The following is a 20,097-nucleotide window of genomic DNA, read 5'->3' as shown; positions in this document are numbered from 1 at the left end:
GCTCTTTCCGTAGTTTGGCTATTGTGGACATTGCTGCTATAAACACAGGGGTGCACGTACCCCTTCGGATCACTACATTTGTATCTTTGGGGTATATACCCAGTAGTGCAATTGCTGGATCATATGGTAGCTCTATTTTCAACTTTTTGAGGAACCTCCATACTGTTTTCCAGAGTGGCTGCACCAGCTTCCATTCCCACCAACAGTATAAGAGGGTTCCCCTTTCTCCGCATCCCCGCCAACATCTGTCGTTTCCTGACTTGTTCATTTTAGCCTTTCTGACTGGTGTGAGGTGATATCTCATTGAGGTTTTGATTTGGATTTCCCTGATGCCGAGTGATGTTGAGCACTTTTTCATGTGTCTGTTGACCATTTGGATGTCTTCTTTGGAAAAATGTCTGTTCATGTCTTCTGCCCATTTCTTGATTGGATCATTTCTTCTTTGGGTGTTGAGTTTGATAAGTTCTTTATAGATTTTGGATACTAGCCCCTTATCGGATATGTCATTTGCAAATATCTTCTCCCATTCTGTCGGTTGTCTTTTCGTTTTGTTAACTGTTTCTTTTGCTGTGCAAAAGCTTTTTATCTTAATGAAGTCCCAATAATTCATTTTAGCCCTTGCTTCCCTTGCCTTTGGTGATGTTTCTTTTGTTTGTTTGTTTGTTTTGTTTTGTTTTTTGGGGTTTTTTTAAGATTTTATTTATTTATTTGACAGAGAGAGAGCCAGCGAGAGCAGGAACACAAGCAGGGGGAGTGGGAGAGGGAGAAGCAGGCTTCCTGCCGAGCAGGGAGCCCGATGTGGGACTCGATCCCAGGACTCTGGGATCATGACCTGAGCCGAAGGCAGACGCTTAACGACTGAGCCACCCAGGCGCCCTTTGGTGATGTTTCTAAGAAGAAGTTGCTGCGGCTGAGGTCGAATAGGTTGCTGCCTGTGTTCTCCTTTAGGATGTTGATGGACTCCTGTCTCACATTGAGGTCTTTCAACCATTTGGAGTCTATTTTTGTGTGTGGTGTAAGGAATTGGTCCAGTTTCATTCTTCTGCATGTGGCTATCCAATTTTCCCAACACCATTTGTTGAAGAGACTGTCTTTTTTCCACTGGACATTCTTTCCTGCTTTGTCGAAGATTAGCTGACCATAGAGTTGAGGGTCCATTTCTGGGCTCTCTATTCTGTTCCATTGATCTCTGTGTCTGTTTTTGTGTCAGTCCCATACTGTCTTGATGATGACAGCTTTGTAATAGAGCTGGAAGTCCGGAATTGTGATGCCGCCAGCTTTGCTTTTCTTTTTCAACATTCCTCTGGCTATTCGGGGTCTTTTCTGGTTCCATACAAATTTTAGGATAATTTGTTCCATTTCTTTGAGAAAAGTTGATGGTATTTTGATGGGGATTGCATTGAATGTGTAGATTGCTCTAGGTAGCATTGACATCTTCACAACATTTGTTCTTCCAATCCATGAGCATGGAACGTTTTTCCATTTCTTTTGTCTTCCTCAATTTCTGTCATGAGTATTCTATAGTTTTCTGAGTACAGATCCTTTGCCTCTTTGGTTAGATTTATTCCTAGGTATCTTACGGTTTTGGGTGCAATTGTAAATGGGATCGACTCCTTAATTTCTCTTTCTTCTGTCTTGTTGGTGGTGTATAGTAATGTCACTGATTTCTGTGCATTGATTTTATATCCTGCCACTTTACTGAATTCCTCTATGAGTTCTAGCAGTTTTGGGGTGGAGTCTTGGGTTTTCCACATAAAGTATCCTATCATCTGCAAAGAGTGAGAGTTTGACTTCTTCTTTGCCGATTCGGATGCCTTTTATTTCTTTTTGTTGTCTGATTGCTGTGGCTAGGACTTCTAATACTGTGTTGCATAGAAGTTAAGATTTTAATAGCTGATGAGAGCTCTAGAATGACAAAATCAGTAAGTGCATTCTTTCCTCACCATGCTGCACTGCTTCTCCCCATAACCCTCCCCTCACAACACAAACATAGTTTAATTACTTTTTCTTCAGATTGCTCTTCCATTGTCACTTCCTCTGAGAAGTCCTCCCTTATTTCCCTGACAAAGTAAAATTTTCCTATTGTGAACTTTCATAGCACCATATGTCTCCTTTTCTAAGTGTTCAGCACAGCTACAGTCCAACATTGATAGATGTATTTATTTGATTGTCTCATCCTCTAATATAAGCTCCGTCAGGGCCGAGTCATGACTGAGGTGTCATCACTGTACACCCAGTTAGCTAGCAAGTGCCTAACGCATAGGAACTCTGCGGACCGAAGAATTCATGGGTGGGTGGATGAATGAATGGAAACAAAGGGCTGTTTCTTTCCCTGTTACCTTTCCGCCAGCTCTGCATTCTCTTCCCTCTGCTTGGATCGCCCCCTCGGCCTCTCCCCTTTCAGCAACTTCACAACCTTCCTTTTCCATCTGGCGTCATTGGTGCTCATTGGTTTTAAAATGACATCCAGCTCCTCACTATTTCCTAGGAAAACTCCTCCGAAGACCCAGGCCACAAAAACAAAACAAAAGTCATACAACCTATCGCCTGCAGACAGTTCAGCTCAATTGAGAAAAGTTCATGAAATTGCTCGTCTCTCACTTTATAAAGCAAGTGTCCTCCCTGGCCACTCAAGCAGCTGCTGGTCCGTGAGATAAGCCATCACACAGGGGTGGTCAGATCGTCGTGGCTGGCCATGTGCACTCCTGCTTCCTGGGGTTTCCTCTTACAACAGGCTGCTCCTGTGACTGCTCACTGCACTGCTTTTCATCTGTTACCTGAACTGTGGACATGAGAGTAGTGTGTAATTGGATCTGGTGAGTTAGGATTCTGTTCATCTGGACAGACTTCAAGAGCACTGTGAGATCACACTCACTGCCCATCAGCCTTTTGGCAGTTTCTTTCCCAAATGCGCATAATGGTAGCCTCTTTGGCTTCAGCTCTCATACAAGGAAAGGACTTGCATGGGCATTTAAGAAATGCCTTCTCTCTGAGCCTTTCGTTATTCATGCATACCTGCAGGTCAGATAATTTTTCACCGTACTTCTCTGCGACTATTTTCTTTTTATTTTTTTTCTAATTTCAGTATAATTAACATACAGTGTTAATGATTTGACAATTCTCTGCATTACTCAGTGCTCATCAGGATAAGTGTACTCTTAATCCCCTTCCCCTATTTCACCCATTCCCCCCACCCACCTTCCCTCTGGCAACCACCAGTTTTTTCTTTGTTTTGTTTCTTAAATTCCACATATGAGTGAAATCATATGGTATTTGTCTTCCTCTGACTGACTTATTTCACTTAACATTATACTCTCTAGATCCATCCATGTTGTTGCAAATGGCAAGATTTCATTCTTTTTTTTTATGGCTGAGTAGTATTCCATTATATATATATATCACATCTTCTTTATCCACTCATCTATCAGTGGACACTAGGGCTGCTTCCATAATTTGGCTATTCTAAGTAATGCTGCAACAACAATAGGGGTGCATGTATCTATTTGAATTATTGTTTTCTTATTCTTTGAGTGAATACCCAGTAGTGGAACTACTGGATCATATGGTAATTCTATTTTAAGTTTTTGAGAAACCTCCATTACTGTTTTCCACAGTGGCTGCACCATTTTGCATTCCCACCAACAGTGCTTGAGGTTTCTGTTACTCCATGTCCTCACCAACATTTGCTGTTTCTCGTATTGTTGATTTTAGCCATTCTGACAGGTGTGAGGTGTTAACTCATTGTGGTTTTGATTTACTTCCCTGATGATGAGTGATACTGAGTATCATTTCGTGTGTCTGTTGGCCATCTGTATGTCTTAATTGGAGAAATGTCAGCTCATGTCCTCTTCTGCCCATTTTTTATTTGTGTGTTTTTTGGTATCGAGTTGTTTAGGTTCTTGTGTATATTTTGGATACTAACCCCTTATCGGATATATCATTTGCAAATACCTTCTCCCATCCAGTAGGTTATCTCTTTATTTTGTTGTTTCCTTTGCTGTGCAGAAGTTTTTTTTGTTTGGTTTTTTTTTTTTGCTTTAGTCCCAATAGTTTAGTTTTGCTTTTATTTCTCTTGCCTTAGGAAACATATCATGAAAAATGTTGCTATGGGCAATGTCAGAGGAATTACTGCCTGTGCTCTCTTCTAGGATTTTTGTAGTTTCATGTCTCATATTTAGGTCCTTAATCCATTTTGAGTTTATTTTTGTGTACGGTGTAAGAAAGTGGTCCAGTTTCATTCATCTGCATGTTTCTATCCAGTTTTCCCAACAGCATCTTTTTCCCATTGCATATTCTTGATGCTTTGTCATAGATTAATTGACCATATAATCGTGAATTTATTTCTGGGCTCTCTGTATCCTGTTCTGTTGATCTATGTGTCTGTTTTTGTGCCAATTCCATACTGTTTTGATTTGTATAGCTTTGTAGTAGACTTAAAATCTAGGGTTGTGGTACCTCCTGTTTTGTTCTTTTTCAAGATTGCTTTGGCTATCCAGGGTCTTTTGTGGTTCATGCTAATTTTAGGATTATTTTTCTAGTTTTATGAAAAATGCTGTTGGTATTTTAATAGGATTGCATTAAATCTGTAGATTGCTTTGGACAGTATGGATATTTTAACAATATTTGTTCTCCCAAATCATGAGTATGGAATATCTTTCCATTTATTTGTGTCTCTTCAATTTCTTTCATCAGTGTTTTATAGTTTTCAGAGTACAGGTCTTTCATCTCCTTGACTGAGTTTATTCCTAGGTATTTTATTCTTTTTGGTGCAATTGTAAATGGGATTGTTTTCTTAATTTTTCTTTCTGCTGCCTCATTATTAGTACAGAAATGTAACAGATTTCTGTAGTTTTTATATCCTGCAAATTTACTGAATTCATTTGTCAGATCTAGTAGCTTTTGATGGAGTCTTTAAGGTTTTCTATATATAGTATTGTATCACCTCTTCAACTGTTTGTTTAAAAGCCAGACTCTGGCAAACTCTTTGGTTTATCTAGTTCATAGACAGTCGTTGAGCACATACCATGACCCAGACACTTTGCTGGAGGCAGAGACTGGCTGTACAGTTGGTGATCTGGACATGGGCTCAGCCGTCAGCAAACTTACACTCTATATGGAAGGCAGACATGTACACAACTAACCATAATGCAAGACAAGATGAAATACATGCAAAATTAACTTAAAATTAGCATGCTGTCAGAATGGAGTTACTGGAGTAAGGTGGAAATTCACAAAAGGCTTCATGTAGGAGGTAGTATTTGAACTGAGAATAAGGATTTCAAAAAGAGAATAGTGAGTAGACAAGTCTATCCTGAGGGAGCAGTTTACCTGAAGTCTGGAGATATGGGGAATGTCCATAGTTAGTTGTGAGTGAAATGTAGGATATATAGGGGGTAATATGAGAAGTATTTTAGGGCCCAGATCATGGAGGTCCTTGAATGTCATGCTAAGAAATTGGGACTTTATTCAATTTGCATTTGAGACCTGATTCAAAACTGAGGAAAGTAGGGAAAAAAAACAGGCGTACATTTTTGAAAGGTGATTCTGGTGACATTATATGTACGGATCACTGAAGAACAAGATTAGAGACTTGGAGTAGTCAAGGCAAAAAGTAAGACATGTCTGAACTACAGGGAGGGTCATGGTCACCAGCAGTCTGGTCTTGCCATAGGAGTCATGGAGAAGGCAGAATGATAGAACTTGCTCAGCCCAGATTTTTATGTCCTGGGTCTAAGGTTCTGTCTAAGAGGCCGTCTGAAATGGTGATACCAGATATGGAGGTTTAGGAGTTCTTGTGCAGAGAGGTGATGGTGGAAAGATGAATATAAAAAGGATTGGACAGGAAGGATTGAAATTGAGGCTATGCTGGGGCGCCCGAGTGGCTCAGTCATTGGGCATCTGCCTTCGGCTCAGGTCATCATCCCAGGGTCCTGGGATCGAGCCCCTTGTCGGGCTCCCTGCTCAGCGGGAAGCCTGCTTCTCCCTCTCATACTCCCCCTGCTTGTGTTCCCTCTCTCGCTGTCTCTCTCTGTCAAATAAATAAATAAAATCTTAAAAAAAAAGAAATTGAGGGTATGTTTACAAGGAGTTACTTCCAGATCTATAAGATTACACGTATGTGTATGTGTTATTTTGTAGTGAAATCCTGTAGTTGGTGCCATTTAAGGCTTCTAGATGACCTTCAAGGGTCAGTCTTATCTGAATTCCCAGATCTTCAAAGGCCTGTATGGAAAGAACCAGTCCTACTAGAGGTCAAAATGATTCACTAAGAAAAGTAAGCATAATACTATGATAGACTTTTGGTAAAAGAATAACAGCTTCAGTCAGAATTGTAAGGTGTTCTGCATACTTATTTAACCTATGATATGTGTGATATGAGTACAAAAACTAAACTGAGAAAGATATAAAATACTTATCTTCTATTTTAAGTATCATTAAAGATAAGTTTTATTTTTCGTTTAGTGCAGAGAAGTATAAAGAAGAAATCAGAATGGTCCCTGTACATAAATAAACCCATTGTAGAGATAACTTCCATCAATAGGCAGATGGGAGTGGAGTAATATGGCACATGTTAAGGAAATTACAAAAGTCTGAAAAAAATACAAAGTAAAAAACAAAGTCTCTATCCAGTCCTTCTTTGCCTACATCAGTTCTTTTCTCCTTCTAGGAAAAAGAAAAGAAAAGCGTATGTGTATGTGTATTCATTTACCAGCACATATCATATTTCTTGATTTTAACAGCTTCATTAAGATATGATTTACATACAGTAAAAAATCCACTCATTAAAGCATACAACTGGATGGTTTTTAATCTGATTTGCAGAGATGTGCAGCCATCACCATAATCTAATCTTAGAACATTTTCATCATACCCAAAAGAACCTTTGTACCCACTAGTAGTCATTCTCCACTTTTCTCCCCCTCAACTAAAACTCCCCCCATCCTACCAGAGGCAACCACTAATCTAATATCTGTTCCTGTGGGTTTGCCTATTCTGGATATTTTGTGTAAATGGAATCATACAGTATGGTATGTCTTTAGTAACTGGCTTCTTTAATTTAGTGTAGTGTTTTTGAGGTCCGTTGATGCTGTAGTTTGTATCAATACTTTATTTTTATTGCCAAATAATACTCTATTATGGATATACCACATTTTGTTTATCCATTCATCAATTGGTAGACATTTGGGTTGTTTCTACTCTGTAGTTACTATGAGTAGTGCTGCTGTGAATGCTTCCTGTGCAAATGTTTGTGTGGACATATTTTTATTTCTCCTGGATATATACCTAGCAGTGGAATTGCTTGGTCATGTGGTAACTCTACATTCAACCTTTTAAGGAACTGCCAAACTGTTTTTGCAAAGTGGTTACACCATTTCAGATTCCCACCAAAAATGTATTAGGACTCCTATTCTCCACATCCTTGCCAACACTTTATTTCTGTCTTTTTATTGTAGCCATTCTAATGGGTATCAAATGGTACTTCATTTTAGTTTTGATTTCTATTTCCCTTATGACTAATTATGTTAAACATCATTTCATGTGTTTATGGGCCATTTGTACATTTTCTTTAGAGAAATGTCTCTTTGGATACTTTGCCCATTTTTAATTGTGTTGTCATTTTATTATTGAGTTGTAAGAGTTCGTTATATATTATGGTTACAAGACTCTTACCTGATATCTGATTTGCAGATATTTTCTCTCATCTGTGGATCTTTTCACTCTCTGAATGGTATCCCTTAAAGCACAAATGTTTTTTAATGTTGGTGAAGTCCAACTTAATCATTCTTCACTAGACTTAGAGCTTTGTTATCATCGCTAAGAAATCATTGCCTAACCCAAGATCACAAAGAGTTATTACTGTGTTTTCTTCTAGGAGTTTGATAGTTGTAGCTCTTACATTTAGGTCTGTGATCTACTTTGAGTTAGTTCTATGTATGATGTGAGGTAGGGATCCATATTCATTCTTTTGCACATGGATATCCAGTTGTGTTTTTTAAAAAGACTATTCTGTCCCCCCATGGAATTGTCTTATCCCTTTTCAAAAATTAGTTAATCATAAATGTGAGGGTTTATTTCTGGAGTCTCAATTGTATTCCAGTGATCTATATATCTGTCCCTAATGGTAGTACCACACTATCTTGATTACTGTAGCTTTGTAATGAATTTTGAAATCAGGAATTATGAGTTCATGTACTCTATCTTTTTCAAGATAATTTTAGCTATTCTGAGTCACTTGCAATCCCATATGAATTTTAAGATCATTTCACCAATTTCTGCAAACTGTTTCTTTTTAAAAATACATAAAAAGAATTATACTTTGCTTTTCTGTACTTTTTCCCCCCTTTTCCTCTAGTAAGTAAGTCATCTCTCTCAAGGGTATTCTCAATGCAGTGTCTACCAGGAAATAAGAGCTCCGTACTTCCACAGAGAATAACTGCTGGAGAAGGAATGGCCTCCAAAGATTCCTCATAAGCTAGATGGGGTGATTACTTAAGTCCTTCTCATTCTTCTTTCTGAATCACTACAAAGTATGCAGCTCTCTTTCACCTCACTGCTTCAGAGTTCCAACCAGGGGGATCTTGGACCCCAACTAACTGATCTGATTCTTCAGAAAAAAATTACCTGGTAAAAGAGTATTTTCTTAGAGCATTTCTGGCTGTAGACTAAAAGAAAGTTCAGCTACCTCTAAAAAAGAGAGAGAGAGAAGAGAAAAGAAAGGGTGAATGGACAGCCCCACTTATAAAGCATCCCTCTACAAATCTGGATGCGATCAGTTGCTCCACACCAGTAGGGAAATCAGAGAAGTTAGCTGAGAAAGAGTGGGCTGTCCAGAAGTAGACAGCTTGCTTTGCTGTCATGGAGCATTTCCCCATCATCCTCACCCCCCATGTAGCCTCAGCTCTCATTCATTCAGATAACGTACTGGATGCTACCCAGGGTGAAACCTGTACTTCTAAACATCCCTACTCCTAAATGTTGTTTCTCTCCCGGGCTGGCACTCATCTGGTGTTACAGCTATACCAGTTGTTAAAATATTGAAGTACTTTGATGATAGTTGTTAAGGAAATCCAGCATTTGAAGGGTTAAAGCCTGGTGCAACAGGGGCTCTCCAGAGCTGCCTGTGCTGGAGTGGTTGTTTTATATTTGACTATTACCTCTGCCCACATTTGTACAGTGAAAAGGTTAATAAACTAATCCAGTTCTATCCATAAGACTGTCTCCCAAGATGAAAGCTGTTATCCATAGCCCCTTTCAGGTTTCTGAGAAAAGCCCCCAAATGGTCTGTGGATGGAATTCAGGGAGTTCTAAGAACTTGGATGGGAAAAATTTACATCTTTATTTTCACTAAGCCCTTACTAAAATTTAGTATTTCCTTCAACTAGGGATGAAGACAACAAACTGCAATAGTACTGACAGCACCTCAAACATTTTCACTAATAGCAATCACAGATATTTTATATCACATTACAGCTGATGAAGATATCTTGAAATACCATTTACATTCATCACTACTTCGAAATTATAGTAATGATTAGACCAGCCACTATAGCTTATTTAACACATTAATATAAAAGTACATTTCACTATGTTACAAATTTGTTCAGTATTTTGATTACTGCATTTCAGCATAATTGGTTTGCTTTATAACCCTATTTATTTTATTTTATACATTTAAAAACATTATTCTGAAAAGGAGGCCAAAGTCATCACCAGAAAGCAGAGCACTCCACGGCACAAAAGAGATCAGAACCCCTACTATAGACTGTCCTGTGTGCAGCATGCAATTGACGTGCCAGTTAGTATCACTGGATATTTGAAGGGGCTGTGGTTTTAAGACTGACCTGTATCCAGAGTTACTGGTTAAAAAGAAAATGTTTTATGACACTATCTACTCTTATGAGAAATTCACACCTGATACCGGTGTTCTTTTTTTATAATGATACGTGACATCTTGAACAAAATCACCAAGAAAGGCAAGAGTCCATCTATAGGGACTTTTCTCAGTAGCCTAACTTGACACACCTTCTTAAGCAGAGATTGGTCTCACTCAGGAACACATAACTAATCTGTTATTTATGGTTGTTTTCTGATTTCTTTCTTCATGTAGACATTTTAAAGTTCAGTACTGATACTTCATTGTTCTATTAGAAAGCATCACAAAAAAAATACAGTATAAGTGAATGACCTTTGTAAGAGTGGATTTATATAATAAATGAATTTTTAATTTCAAGATGTTTTATTACTGAGATTACTCCCCAAACTGCATGAGAAGTGTGGCTGTGTGAGGCTTCCTTTTACCAGGCCTCAGCATGTAGGATCTTAGCTTTTGTTGCCTTGGCAATTGCAAAGCAGGTAATGAAAGGGAAGAAGATAGGGAAAAGAAGGTGGGAGCAACCTTTCCCAAACCAGGGTTCTCATTCCCATAGGGTCACCTAGGCTTATTCTTCGGGGTTCAAAAACCCTAAAACCAGTTTTAAATTGCTTCTATTTTGATGATACTTCGTTTAAACTTATTTTAACGTTTCTAAAGATAGAAATTTACAGTGATAATTTTCATATCAAAGATTTTAGTTTAAAGTCCCAAATTGGAATATTTAGGAATATTTTTTGAGATTGCCTCTTTCCGTTTTCCTGTATCATTGAAGGTTGAGAACCACTCTTGGGCAAAGACAAATGGATTTCCATATTTCTTTAAACCATTCAAGTAACATTGCTCCCCTATCCTGCTCACATTTAAGGAGAGGAAAAAGGTGAAGAGTTCAGTACTGCTAAAAAGAGCTAACCAAAAGGAATATTTTGAGGCCCAGTATTAGTAACAAAGAAAACGTGTAGACCTAAACTACTTTGCATGTTTATATATATATACATATATTGGGGGGCATGTTAATCTGGCATCTTCCTACATGCTAAATTCAAAAATGTAAATATATTTTAAAAAAGGAAAAAATTTTATTTCTCTTTTGGTGTCTATTTATTGTGTGAAGCTACAGTCGAGCATAACGCACAGGTGGTTTAAAATGCTTCTCTGCCATCTGAGATCTCGGCTTGCCAGGGTATAGATGGGGATGTCACTTTAGGGAATTGGGCTTATTCAGTATGTAAAATGAGGCTGGCATGGGTTCAGAGGTTTTGTCTGTGTCTTTACCCAATTAATGATTTTTTGCTTCCTTTTTTTAAAAACTTTTTTAAGACCTTTTAAATTTTCTCTTTTGGTTTTAATCTGTAGATGCATAGATTATAATTACCTAAATATTTCTGTCAATTACACTAAGATTCTTAATGCCTAGTACTCATTATATATATTTCCCATCAAAATACATCAGAATTATTAGGATATAAACCAGAGGTCATTTTAATCCTGGTACTGAAATAATATTCTAATTTACAACCTTCTTAAAAGATTTATTTTTTTTTCTTTATGTTAACTTAATGAATGCCTTGTATCTACATTTTGGATTTGTAATATTGCAAAACAATCAAACTAGGTTTTATTTTTCCAAATCTGTTTTTTTGTGAGTTTATTTTATACTGAGTATTGGACATTTAATTCATGGTATGAGTTGTTTTAAAGAATAAAGGAAAAGTGGTTTAGATAGGAAGGCATAGCTCAATACACTATTTATATACAGGTATGTGTAGTAAAATGAGTATTGTCTCAACAAGTAATATAAAAAGAAAATGAACTCTCGGATAAATGACGAGGAAGGAAATAAGATAGCAGGTCTAGGTTTGACAGCAATATCCAGCTAATATCACTTATTTTATTTTTATACATATATTTTTTTCTTAAATGGGAATTTTGTGAGCATTTAGGATTATAATGTCTGACTTTTTGATCCACTGTGTTACTGTACCTAATTTTAATGAAGAGGGCAATATGTGGCAATAAGAAACAGAAATAGTGAGACCTTTGTGGACCCTCTAGCAATCAGTGAATATCAGATCACAAATTTCCCCAGCTTTAATTACAGGCAAAAGAAAAGACAAAATTAGCATTTTAATATAGAAATATCTTAGGCTTTAGGAGAATTATGATAAATCTAATGTTGCCTAGTGAACCAAAGAGGGGATATTACAACAAACTGTCTCCTTAGGAATATTTGTTTAAATAAAGGCAACAATACTTCATCCTTATCTTTTTTTTGGATAATTACTGCTATTTCAGGCTGTTCTTTGTTCCAGGTTTAAAATACCTTTAGTTAAAAAAAAAAAAGTAATTGGCAGTGTTTGTTTTCTATAAAACTACAAGAAGGGAAAAATTCTGTTTGCTTGGCACTAACAAGATAATTTTAGGGCGAGTTTTTGCTCTACAGCCCTAGTTCACTGGCACCGTGGCATCCCTGCACTTGGATGCATTTGGGTTATCTCGTTTCACTTACAGCGTATTAAACTAACTCCTCTTCCATGGCGGAGGTTTGCCCACCTGTCTCCCCTAAAACACCTGCAACATATGTTTGCATAACCCTGTAATGCTTTGCCTTTGGGGTCCCAAGAAATTCCCCCAGAGCTTTTTGCTTATAAACAGCTGAGCAATTCGTTTTTCTATGACGGTTGCTTTTCCCCCAGCATTGAGGCAATAACATATTCACTAAAATAAGAGTTTCATTTTTCATCAAAGAGAAATGTTCGACATATTTTTACGGTGCTGCTTCTCCTTCTGAGCCTTATTTTTTCAAACCCTTTTCTAATCTGGCATGCTAAAAATTAAGAGTTGGTAGCAAGATAATAGGGAAATGAAAACTAAGTAATTCTTCATTTGTCAAATATTTTCTTTTCTTCATGCCAAACATGCATTATCTTGTAAACAATCTTTTCTGTTAAACAAGTGCTACAGGAACTTTATTAGTTTAAGGTAAAATTGTGATCAGTAAACTATAAAAGTGATAATAATTTGGACATATTGCAGGAAATCACTTTAATTGTTATAACCTCATAAGGTAGCAAGCAAATGTGCATTAATACGGCTTTACAATTTTTTAAAATTTATAAATGCATGGACTTTTATTCTGAGAAGCAAAACAGCCTTTCTTCCCACAAAGGAGATCCAGTATACACGAAATATTTTCTTAAATATGTGTTTTTGCTTTTAAAAATGTCATGGTTGATAAATATCTACCCTAAATTTATATACAATCTTCAGAAGCATCACTTTCTCTACCTATAGCTTATCATGGATTTTAAGTTGTCAGACTATCAAATCTGCTCTCATAGTAAATGCCTGTTTGTCAGCCTTATCAGGAGATAATCATAGCTTCCTTTTCATTGAGTTTTTATCAAGTGCCCAGCACCGTACTGCGCACTTCGTGTTCATCACCACAGGTTTTCAATGAGGAAACTAGGGCTAGGGGTGTAACTCACATGGCACAGGGGCTCAGCTAGTGGTGGGTGGAGCAGGGATCCAAGCAGGAGCCTCAGGGACTCCTGATCCCTTGCCTCCCCTGCCAGCAGCCCGTGCCTCTAAAGCAGATGAGTGATGTTATGTTTCCCCTAGTCCCTCTGTTTTTAACATATAACTTTAACTCCTATTGGTATATTCCTAAGTTAGAAGAGGGATCACTGGAATCACAGGGAATTGCTTTTCTTTTGCTCCTGTCAGTTCTACATGTGTTTGTAGATAGCCAGCCCTTTGAAAGGCATTGTGTTGTTCCAAGCAGGATGAATACTTGAGACTCTTTTCCTTCCGTGGTCTCTGTATAACAATTCAAAAGGAGATAGTCATCTTCAAGTGAGGATAAGTTTAGTTGAGGGATCAATCTAGAAAGTACTATTTGTAATGACCTTTGTTGGATGAGTTTGATATCCCCAGGCTCAGGACAAGGATAACTGTCATGTACCATCTTGTAGTTAATTATTCCTCTAGCATCTTATAGCTAGTTGTACTTAGGGTGGGTTAGCATTTAAATATTTGTATGCTACCACACAAAGTGAGCATGAACTTAAAAATACTGAAATATTGGGGCGCCTGGGTGGCTCAGTTGGTTAAGCGACTGCCTTCGGCTCAGGTCAAGATCCTGGAGTCCCTGGATCGAGTCCCGCATCGGGCTCCCTGCTCGGCGGGGAGTCTGCTTCTCCCTCCGACCCTCCCCCCTCTCGTGTGCTCTCTCTCTCATTAAAAAAAAAAAAAAACACTGAAATATTACCGTGGGGATAAGGGTTGCAGGAGGAGGGAGGTGATACGCTGATCTATGATCTCCCTCCATTATAGAGGAGAGCAGAGGAGAGGTGGCCACCGTCAGAAGTCATACTCCTAAGGGAGAGGGTGTTTTACCTGAAATTCCATTAAGGAGCAGCTTTCTAGCATATAATATAGACGTTGGAAGTGTAGAACATTAACTGCAATGGAGAGGTTAAATAGGTTTCAATCACTTTTATCCCTTACATTGATTGCTATCGTACTATTTGTAAATTGATTTTGTCATCATGCCAAATTAACAAAAGCATTTTTGGAAATTCAAAAATACAGCATGGGTTTGGTTTGGTTTGGTTTGGTTTGGTTTTCCCATATACTTCCTTCTAGGACACTTGTTTCTGCTTCTGGAAGTCATTTTGTCCATAAGGCTTTAAGATGCCTCCCAAAAATCCAGCCTGTCTATGCCATGGGTGGGATTTTCAGCATTTTTCTTATACTGAAACAAAATAAAATGTTGAAGAGAAACCTTTAAGAAGAGCTCCAAAGGCTTGTTAACAGAGAAGAATTTGGTGACTGGTACTTGGGAAGTTAACTAGCTGCAATCTTATAAAAGATTTATCTTGAGTCCATCTGGGTTGGTCTAGGAAAGGCATGGTAAACTCAGGGTGAACTGAATCTGTGATTTCTGCATCTTTGTGTATAGTTATATAGACTTCCCAGGTCATGGAACATAATTGGTATTCCTCTGTACGCAGGCCAGTGTCAGTTATGATCACCATTTTGTTGTTTTTCTTACAAAGAAAAATTCACCAAAACAAGAGGTTTTTGGTTTTTTGTTTGTTTGTTTTTGTTTTTTTAATGCACATTGGTTTGGAAAAACTTATAATAGTCAAAATCCTATCTGTGTAAAAATTGATTTAAAATAATTAGTAATTGTTCCGGTCCATGCAAAGACATACTATGAAAACTGTTGATAACACATGTCCTGTATGATGAAAAATTACAACTGTCATGGAGTCCAGTCTTTCTTACATACAGAGTTTTATATATGTAGAATTCTACTGGCTCATATTTTAAAGGAAATTCCTGATCTTTAAAAATTAAAAATCAGAACTTACATTTCTATAAAAATTTTATTTGGATAAAAATCCCTTTAAATAAGAAAAGCAAGTATCTCTTTACTTTTAAAATATTTCAGTTGTGTTAAGTTAGAATTATGCTCATTTAATCTCATGCCCCTAAGGAAACCATTGTTATCATTTTAGTACATAGCTGTGTGAAAGGATATTGTTCCAAAATTTCTTGACTTTTTAAAACCTTATTCAGAAAACTAACTTAATTAAAAGAGAAGAATTATAGGCAAACTGAAGAGCTGTCAGGACTGAATCTTAACATATCAAAGTATTTATGCTCATTTATTGTTCATGTCTCTACATACTGATTTTTACAGCCACACGTTGGTTTATGTCTATGTCAGACATTTGGTTCTGTGCTGTTACAGGAGCCACAAGCCACATGTGGTTTTTGAGCACTTAAAGTATAGCTGATCCAAAGTGAGATGTGTAAGTGTAATGTATGCAGTGGATTTCAAAGACTGTACAAAAGGAAGAATGTAAACTGTCTCAAGGATTCTTATATTGACTACATGTTACAGTGACAACATTTTAGATATACTGAATCAAATACAATATTATTACATTTAATTCAACTTGTTTCTTTCTATTTTTTTTTTTTTAATGTGCTTGCTAGAAGATTTTAAATCACATATGAAGCTTGCATTCGTGACCCACATTGTATTTCGGTTGGACAGTGCTGGTCTCAATCATCTCTATGTCTATAGAGTTACGTTTTAGTAATAGCATCATCTCAGAAAATCCTATTGAATAACTTTCAACTATAACCTCTGATTTTATTTTCTTACATTTAAAATGCTGTTTTTCAGCATCATCTTTTGATTCTTTTTTTTTTTTTTTTCCATCCCAGTACAGCGATACTTTAAACTGCCTCTGCCTTTGACACTAGTAAGTCTCCTAGGAATTTAAATAGGCCTCTGTGAAAGCAATACTTGAGCCTCATTCATATGTTCAAGTTAGATCATTATTCCTAATAATGGCTTTAAGTGCTTAGATAGATCAGCACTTCGTGTCTTGAATTGCTTGTCGTTTCTTTATAAAGATGTTCCAAGAAATTGCTCCATGCAATCCCTTATTTCATTGTTTTCTAGCAAAAAGTAACAATCTTTTATTAGTTTGTTGGGAGTCAGAGAAGAAAAGGCTTTTAAATATTAGCAAAAACAAAATGTATTTCCAGGTAGTGAGAATAAAGAGCAAAATTAGTCATGAATGATAGTCCTGCGAAAGTTAATTTTTTAAATAAATCATGAATGCGCTGGCAATCTGCCAGTGGCTTTCACCTCTATTTTATTTTCCCATTATACTTGGGTCCAGGTTGTCATCAGCTACCACGAGGAAACCCATGTAATTCCTAGAGAGAGAAAAGTTGCACTGTTAGACTTAATAGTATGGTAGTCATGGAAGCATCGGTTATCTTCATCAAGGCAATTCAGATTTGATTATTGTAGAACTGTGTTGAATACCAAACCAGAGGAGTAGTAGCTGGAGCTAAATCAAGGGATTGTCATTTTTGTCAGATGATTAAGGCTGACTTGGAAGAGATATGAAAGGGTTGAGCTGTGTAAATGTTCTCTTTTCAGCAGAAAAAGAAAAGGTCCATCATGGCCATTAAGATGCAGCTTGTTAGCTTGATGAATTTCAAACAATTTAACCTTAGTAATTATATAACCCCCACATACATACAAGTATATCAGTGCCTTGGGATTATGGCTTCAAGGATTGATATCAAAGCATATTGGTAATTTTCTATTAAGATAAAATGAAGCCTTTCTATGTCTAGATAGATCTCTCAAAAGGACATGCTCTAGTTCAAAGTCCTAATTATTAACTTGAATTATAAGTTCAAGTAAACACTGGAGCACATTTATTTATAAGTTTTGTAAAACTTTTTAATGAAAAATATACGTAGTTTAACATTTTAGAGATGGTATTCATTTAAGCTATGATATTAACATGCTGCATTTTTATAAACTAGAATTAGTTTAATTTTTATTTGCCTATGAGGAGCCTGACACATTTAAATAATAGACACATTAAGTGATAGTAACATATTTAGGTAGACAACCCTGACCTAATGATCTCAGGACATTTATGCAATGTCTGTGAGTAAATATCAAATGCCAGAAAGGCCAGTATATTGCTGTTTTTATGAAAATGTGCATTGGTCAATTTGCTTTTGTATTTTGATGGTACCCTGTTAATATTTTCATTACCTGGGTACTGATTAAACTCGTATATAAGAATAGATGACATAGAAATTTCTAACTTTAAAAGAATTGCTGAATTCTAAAATAACACATTGATTTTTGGAGAAGAAAGACTCGGTGTGCCATCTAGTGGGCATATTTAGCATTCTGGTTATCAAAAATTAACAGATTTTTACTCTCCCTCTAAGATGCAGCTTTCTTAACACTTCGTGTAGATTGTGCTTCTGTTACATCTCATGTAATTTTTCAGTTTCATCAGAATTTTATCTCATTGTATTTTGGAAAGTCATATTAAGAGCAATCAAAATCATCAGAAATAAATCTACACTTACCTTGATGAGCACTGGGAAATGTATAGAATTGTTGAATCATTATATTGTACACCTGAAACTAATACAACATTGTGCATTAAGTGTACTTGGGAAAAAAAAATGTAATGACAGGAATAAATCTATGTAAACTTTGAGACAGGTAAAAGTAAAATATATAGGGCGCCTGGGTGGCTCAGATGGTTAAGCGTCTGCCTTCGGCTCAGGTCATGATCTCAGAGTCCTGGGATCGAGTCCCGCATCAGGCTTCCTGCTCCTTGGGAGCCTGCTTCTCCCTCTGCCTCTCTCTCTCTCTCTCTCTGTCTCTCATGAATAAATAAATAAAATTTTTTTAAAAAGTAAAATATATAAAATAATTTCATTGTTTAATCAGGACTAAGATCATTTAAGGTAAAACTTCAACTATGAAAGCAAAACCCAAGCACACTAATTATTGAACTTTGTTATTATATGTATTTTTTCCTGAAAGAATATAAAAACAATTGTTTTTGTCCTTGTATGCGTTAATGTGTAATTTAAATAGCTTTATACATTTTAAACTTTTCTTTTCTGTAGAGAAATCCAAGACCAGTGACTTACCAATTCCATCCAAATTTAGATTATTACAAAGCACGCGGAGCAGACCTCATGAATAAAAGCCGGTAAGTCCTCTTTCTCTGATGAAAGTTATGAGCCACAAAAATGTTCTCTGAGATGGTAGGAATTTTTACACATTTGCTGACAAATTTATAGATTTTAGCATATCAGTGGTTAATGCATGCAATGACATCTTTACTAAATAAAATATCTGAGTTTTTTTAAAGGCATGAGAAAATGTATACATTGATGTCAATGGTAAGAAGAAAAATAGAAGTGTATTTGTTATAATTTGAAGTTAGGCAACTTCATTTTTCTAACACTAATAAACCTGAATAAATTGCGCCTACTTGTATAATCTCTTTCTAGATCCTTGCTGTTGATTGAAAAGAGGCAGTTCTATAATATATTTTTAAATTATTTCAGTAACAAAATTAAAATTGGGTTTCCCAACTGTCTTTAGAACTACACAATAAGCTTATAAATGCATCTTGTGTGTGCATTTGTGATTACATACATAGAAATTTTAAGGGTCACTGTAGGAATAAAAAAACATTAAAATTCTACTTTTAAAAGAAATTAACATTGGCATAAAGGGTTGATGAACAGTTTAGTTCTTTCATAATACTGTACTCAGATGTCTCAAGAGTTAACTTGTCAAACCAGAACCATCTCAAATTAGAATGTAATTTCAAAGTTTACTCTGGAAGACTAAAATGTTAGTAATGGTAAATGCTGCCAAGTTGTCCGAATTTCTTTTCCTTAAGCGTTTTGCCTATGTGCTAGCCTTTCTTCAGTAGGATTCCAGCAGCCTAAATATACATTTATGGAGTACACACACGTGATGTGTTCTGCTCCTACTTGGAGAGTTAAGAAGAAGACATAATTCCTGCCACATAGAAACTCACAGTCTAGGGGATGAGAAGAAGTTTCCAAGAGAGTGGCTAAATTGAAACTCGTGTCTTGAACCCTGTTTTAGTGTAATGTTATTTTTAAATGACCCATCCTTGGGGCGCCTGGGTGGCTCAGTTGGTTGGGCGACTGCCTTTGGCTCAGGTCATGGTCCTGGAGTCCCGGGATCGAGTCCCGCATCGGGCTCCCTGCTCGGCAGAGAGTCTGCTTCTCCCTCTGCCCCTCCCCCCTCTCATGTGATCTCTCTCAAATAAATAAATAAAATCTTTAAAAAAAAATAAAATAATAAATAAATAAATAAATGACCCATCCTTGATGGAAATCCGTCTCACTGTTTTGATGTGCTGTGTCATTGTGACACCAGCTCTGTAACCAGTGAGGCTTCTCTGAAGCTCTTTCTGTTTGTTCATTTCATTGGATTCTTGTTTCACTAATACAAGGCTATTCTCCATAGTCACTTTGTTCATTGAATTTAACAAATCTTTATTGCGTGCCAGACCTTCTTTACTTGGTGAACAAACCAGATAAAACTCCTGCCCCCAGGAATCTTATAGTCTAGTCATTGTGATGACTGGAAGGAAGGTTTTTCACCAGCTCTACTGCAATTTCAAAGCTTAAAACTGAAGCTGAACCAAATGAAAGATAGTGTATGAAGAACACATCATGGACCAGTGAGAAGAGTTAATAAATGGTGTTGGGAGACCTGACAAATCTTTTGAAAAGGTATCAACTTATAACCTTATCATATACCAAAACAAATCCCAACTGAATCAAAGCACACTCAAGCAAACACAGAAATAAAATGCAAG

At 36.7% G+C, this 20,097-nt stretch overlaps 1 protein-coding gene across 1 annotated transcript in view; it reads left to right on the top strand.

Annotated features, from left to right (window-relative positions):
* The window catches only part of TBC1D5 (TBC1 domain family member 5), a 412,307-nt gene that overhangs the window by 305,232 nt on the left and 86,978 nt on the right, over positions 1-20,097 (top strand). The window contains exon 15 of the mRNA XM_044920546.1: positions 18,356-18,441. Coding sequence (XP_044776481.1) covers positions 18,356-18,441 — 86 coding nt within the window. The remainder of the gene's footprint in view (positions 1-18,355; positions 18,442-20,097) is intronic.

Source organism: Neomonachus schauinslandi, chromosome 1 (genome assembly GCF_002201575.2).
Source record: "Neomonachus schauinslandi chromosome 1, ASM220157v2, whole genome shotgun sequence".
Taxonomy (NCBI): Eukaryota; Metazoa; Chordata; class Mammalia; order Carnivora; family Phocidae; genus Neomonachus; species Neomonachus schauinslandi.
This window is presented reverse-complemented; position numbering and strand designations above follow the sequence as displayed.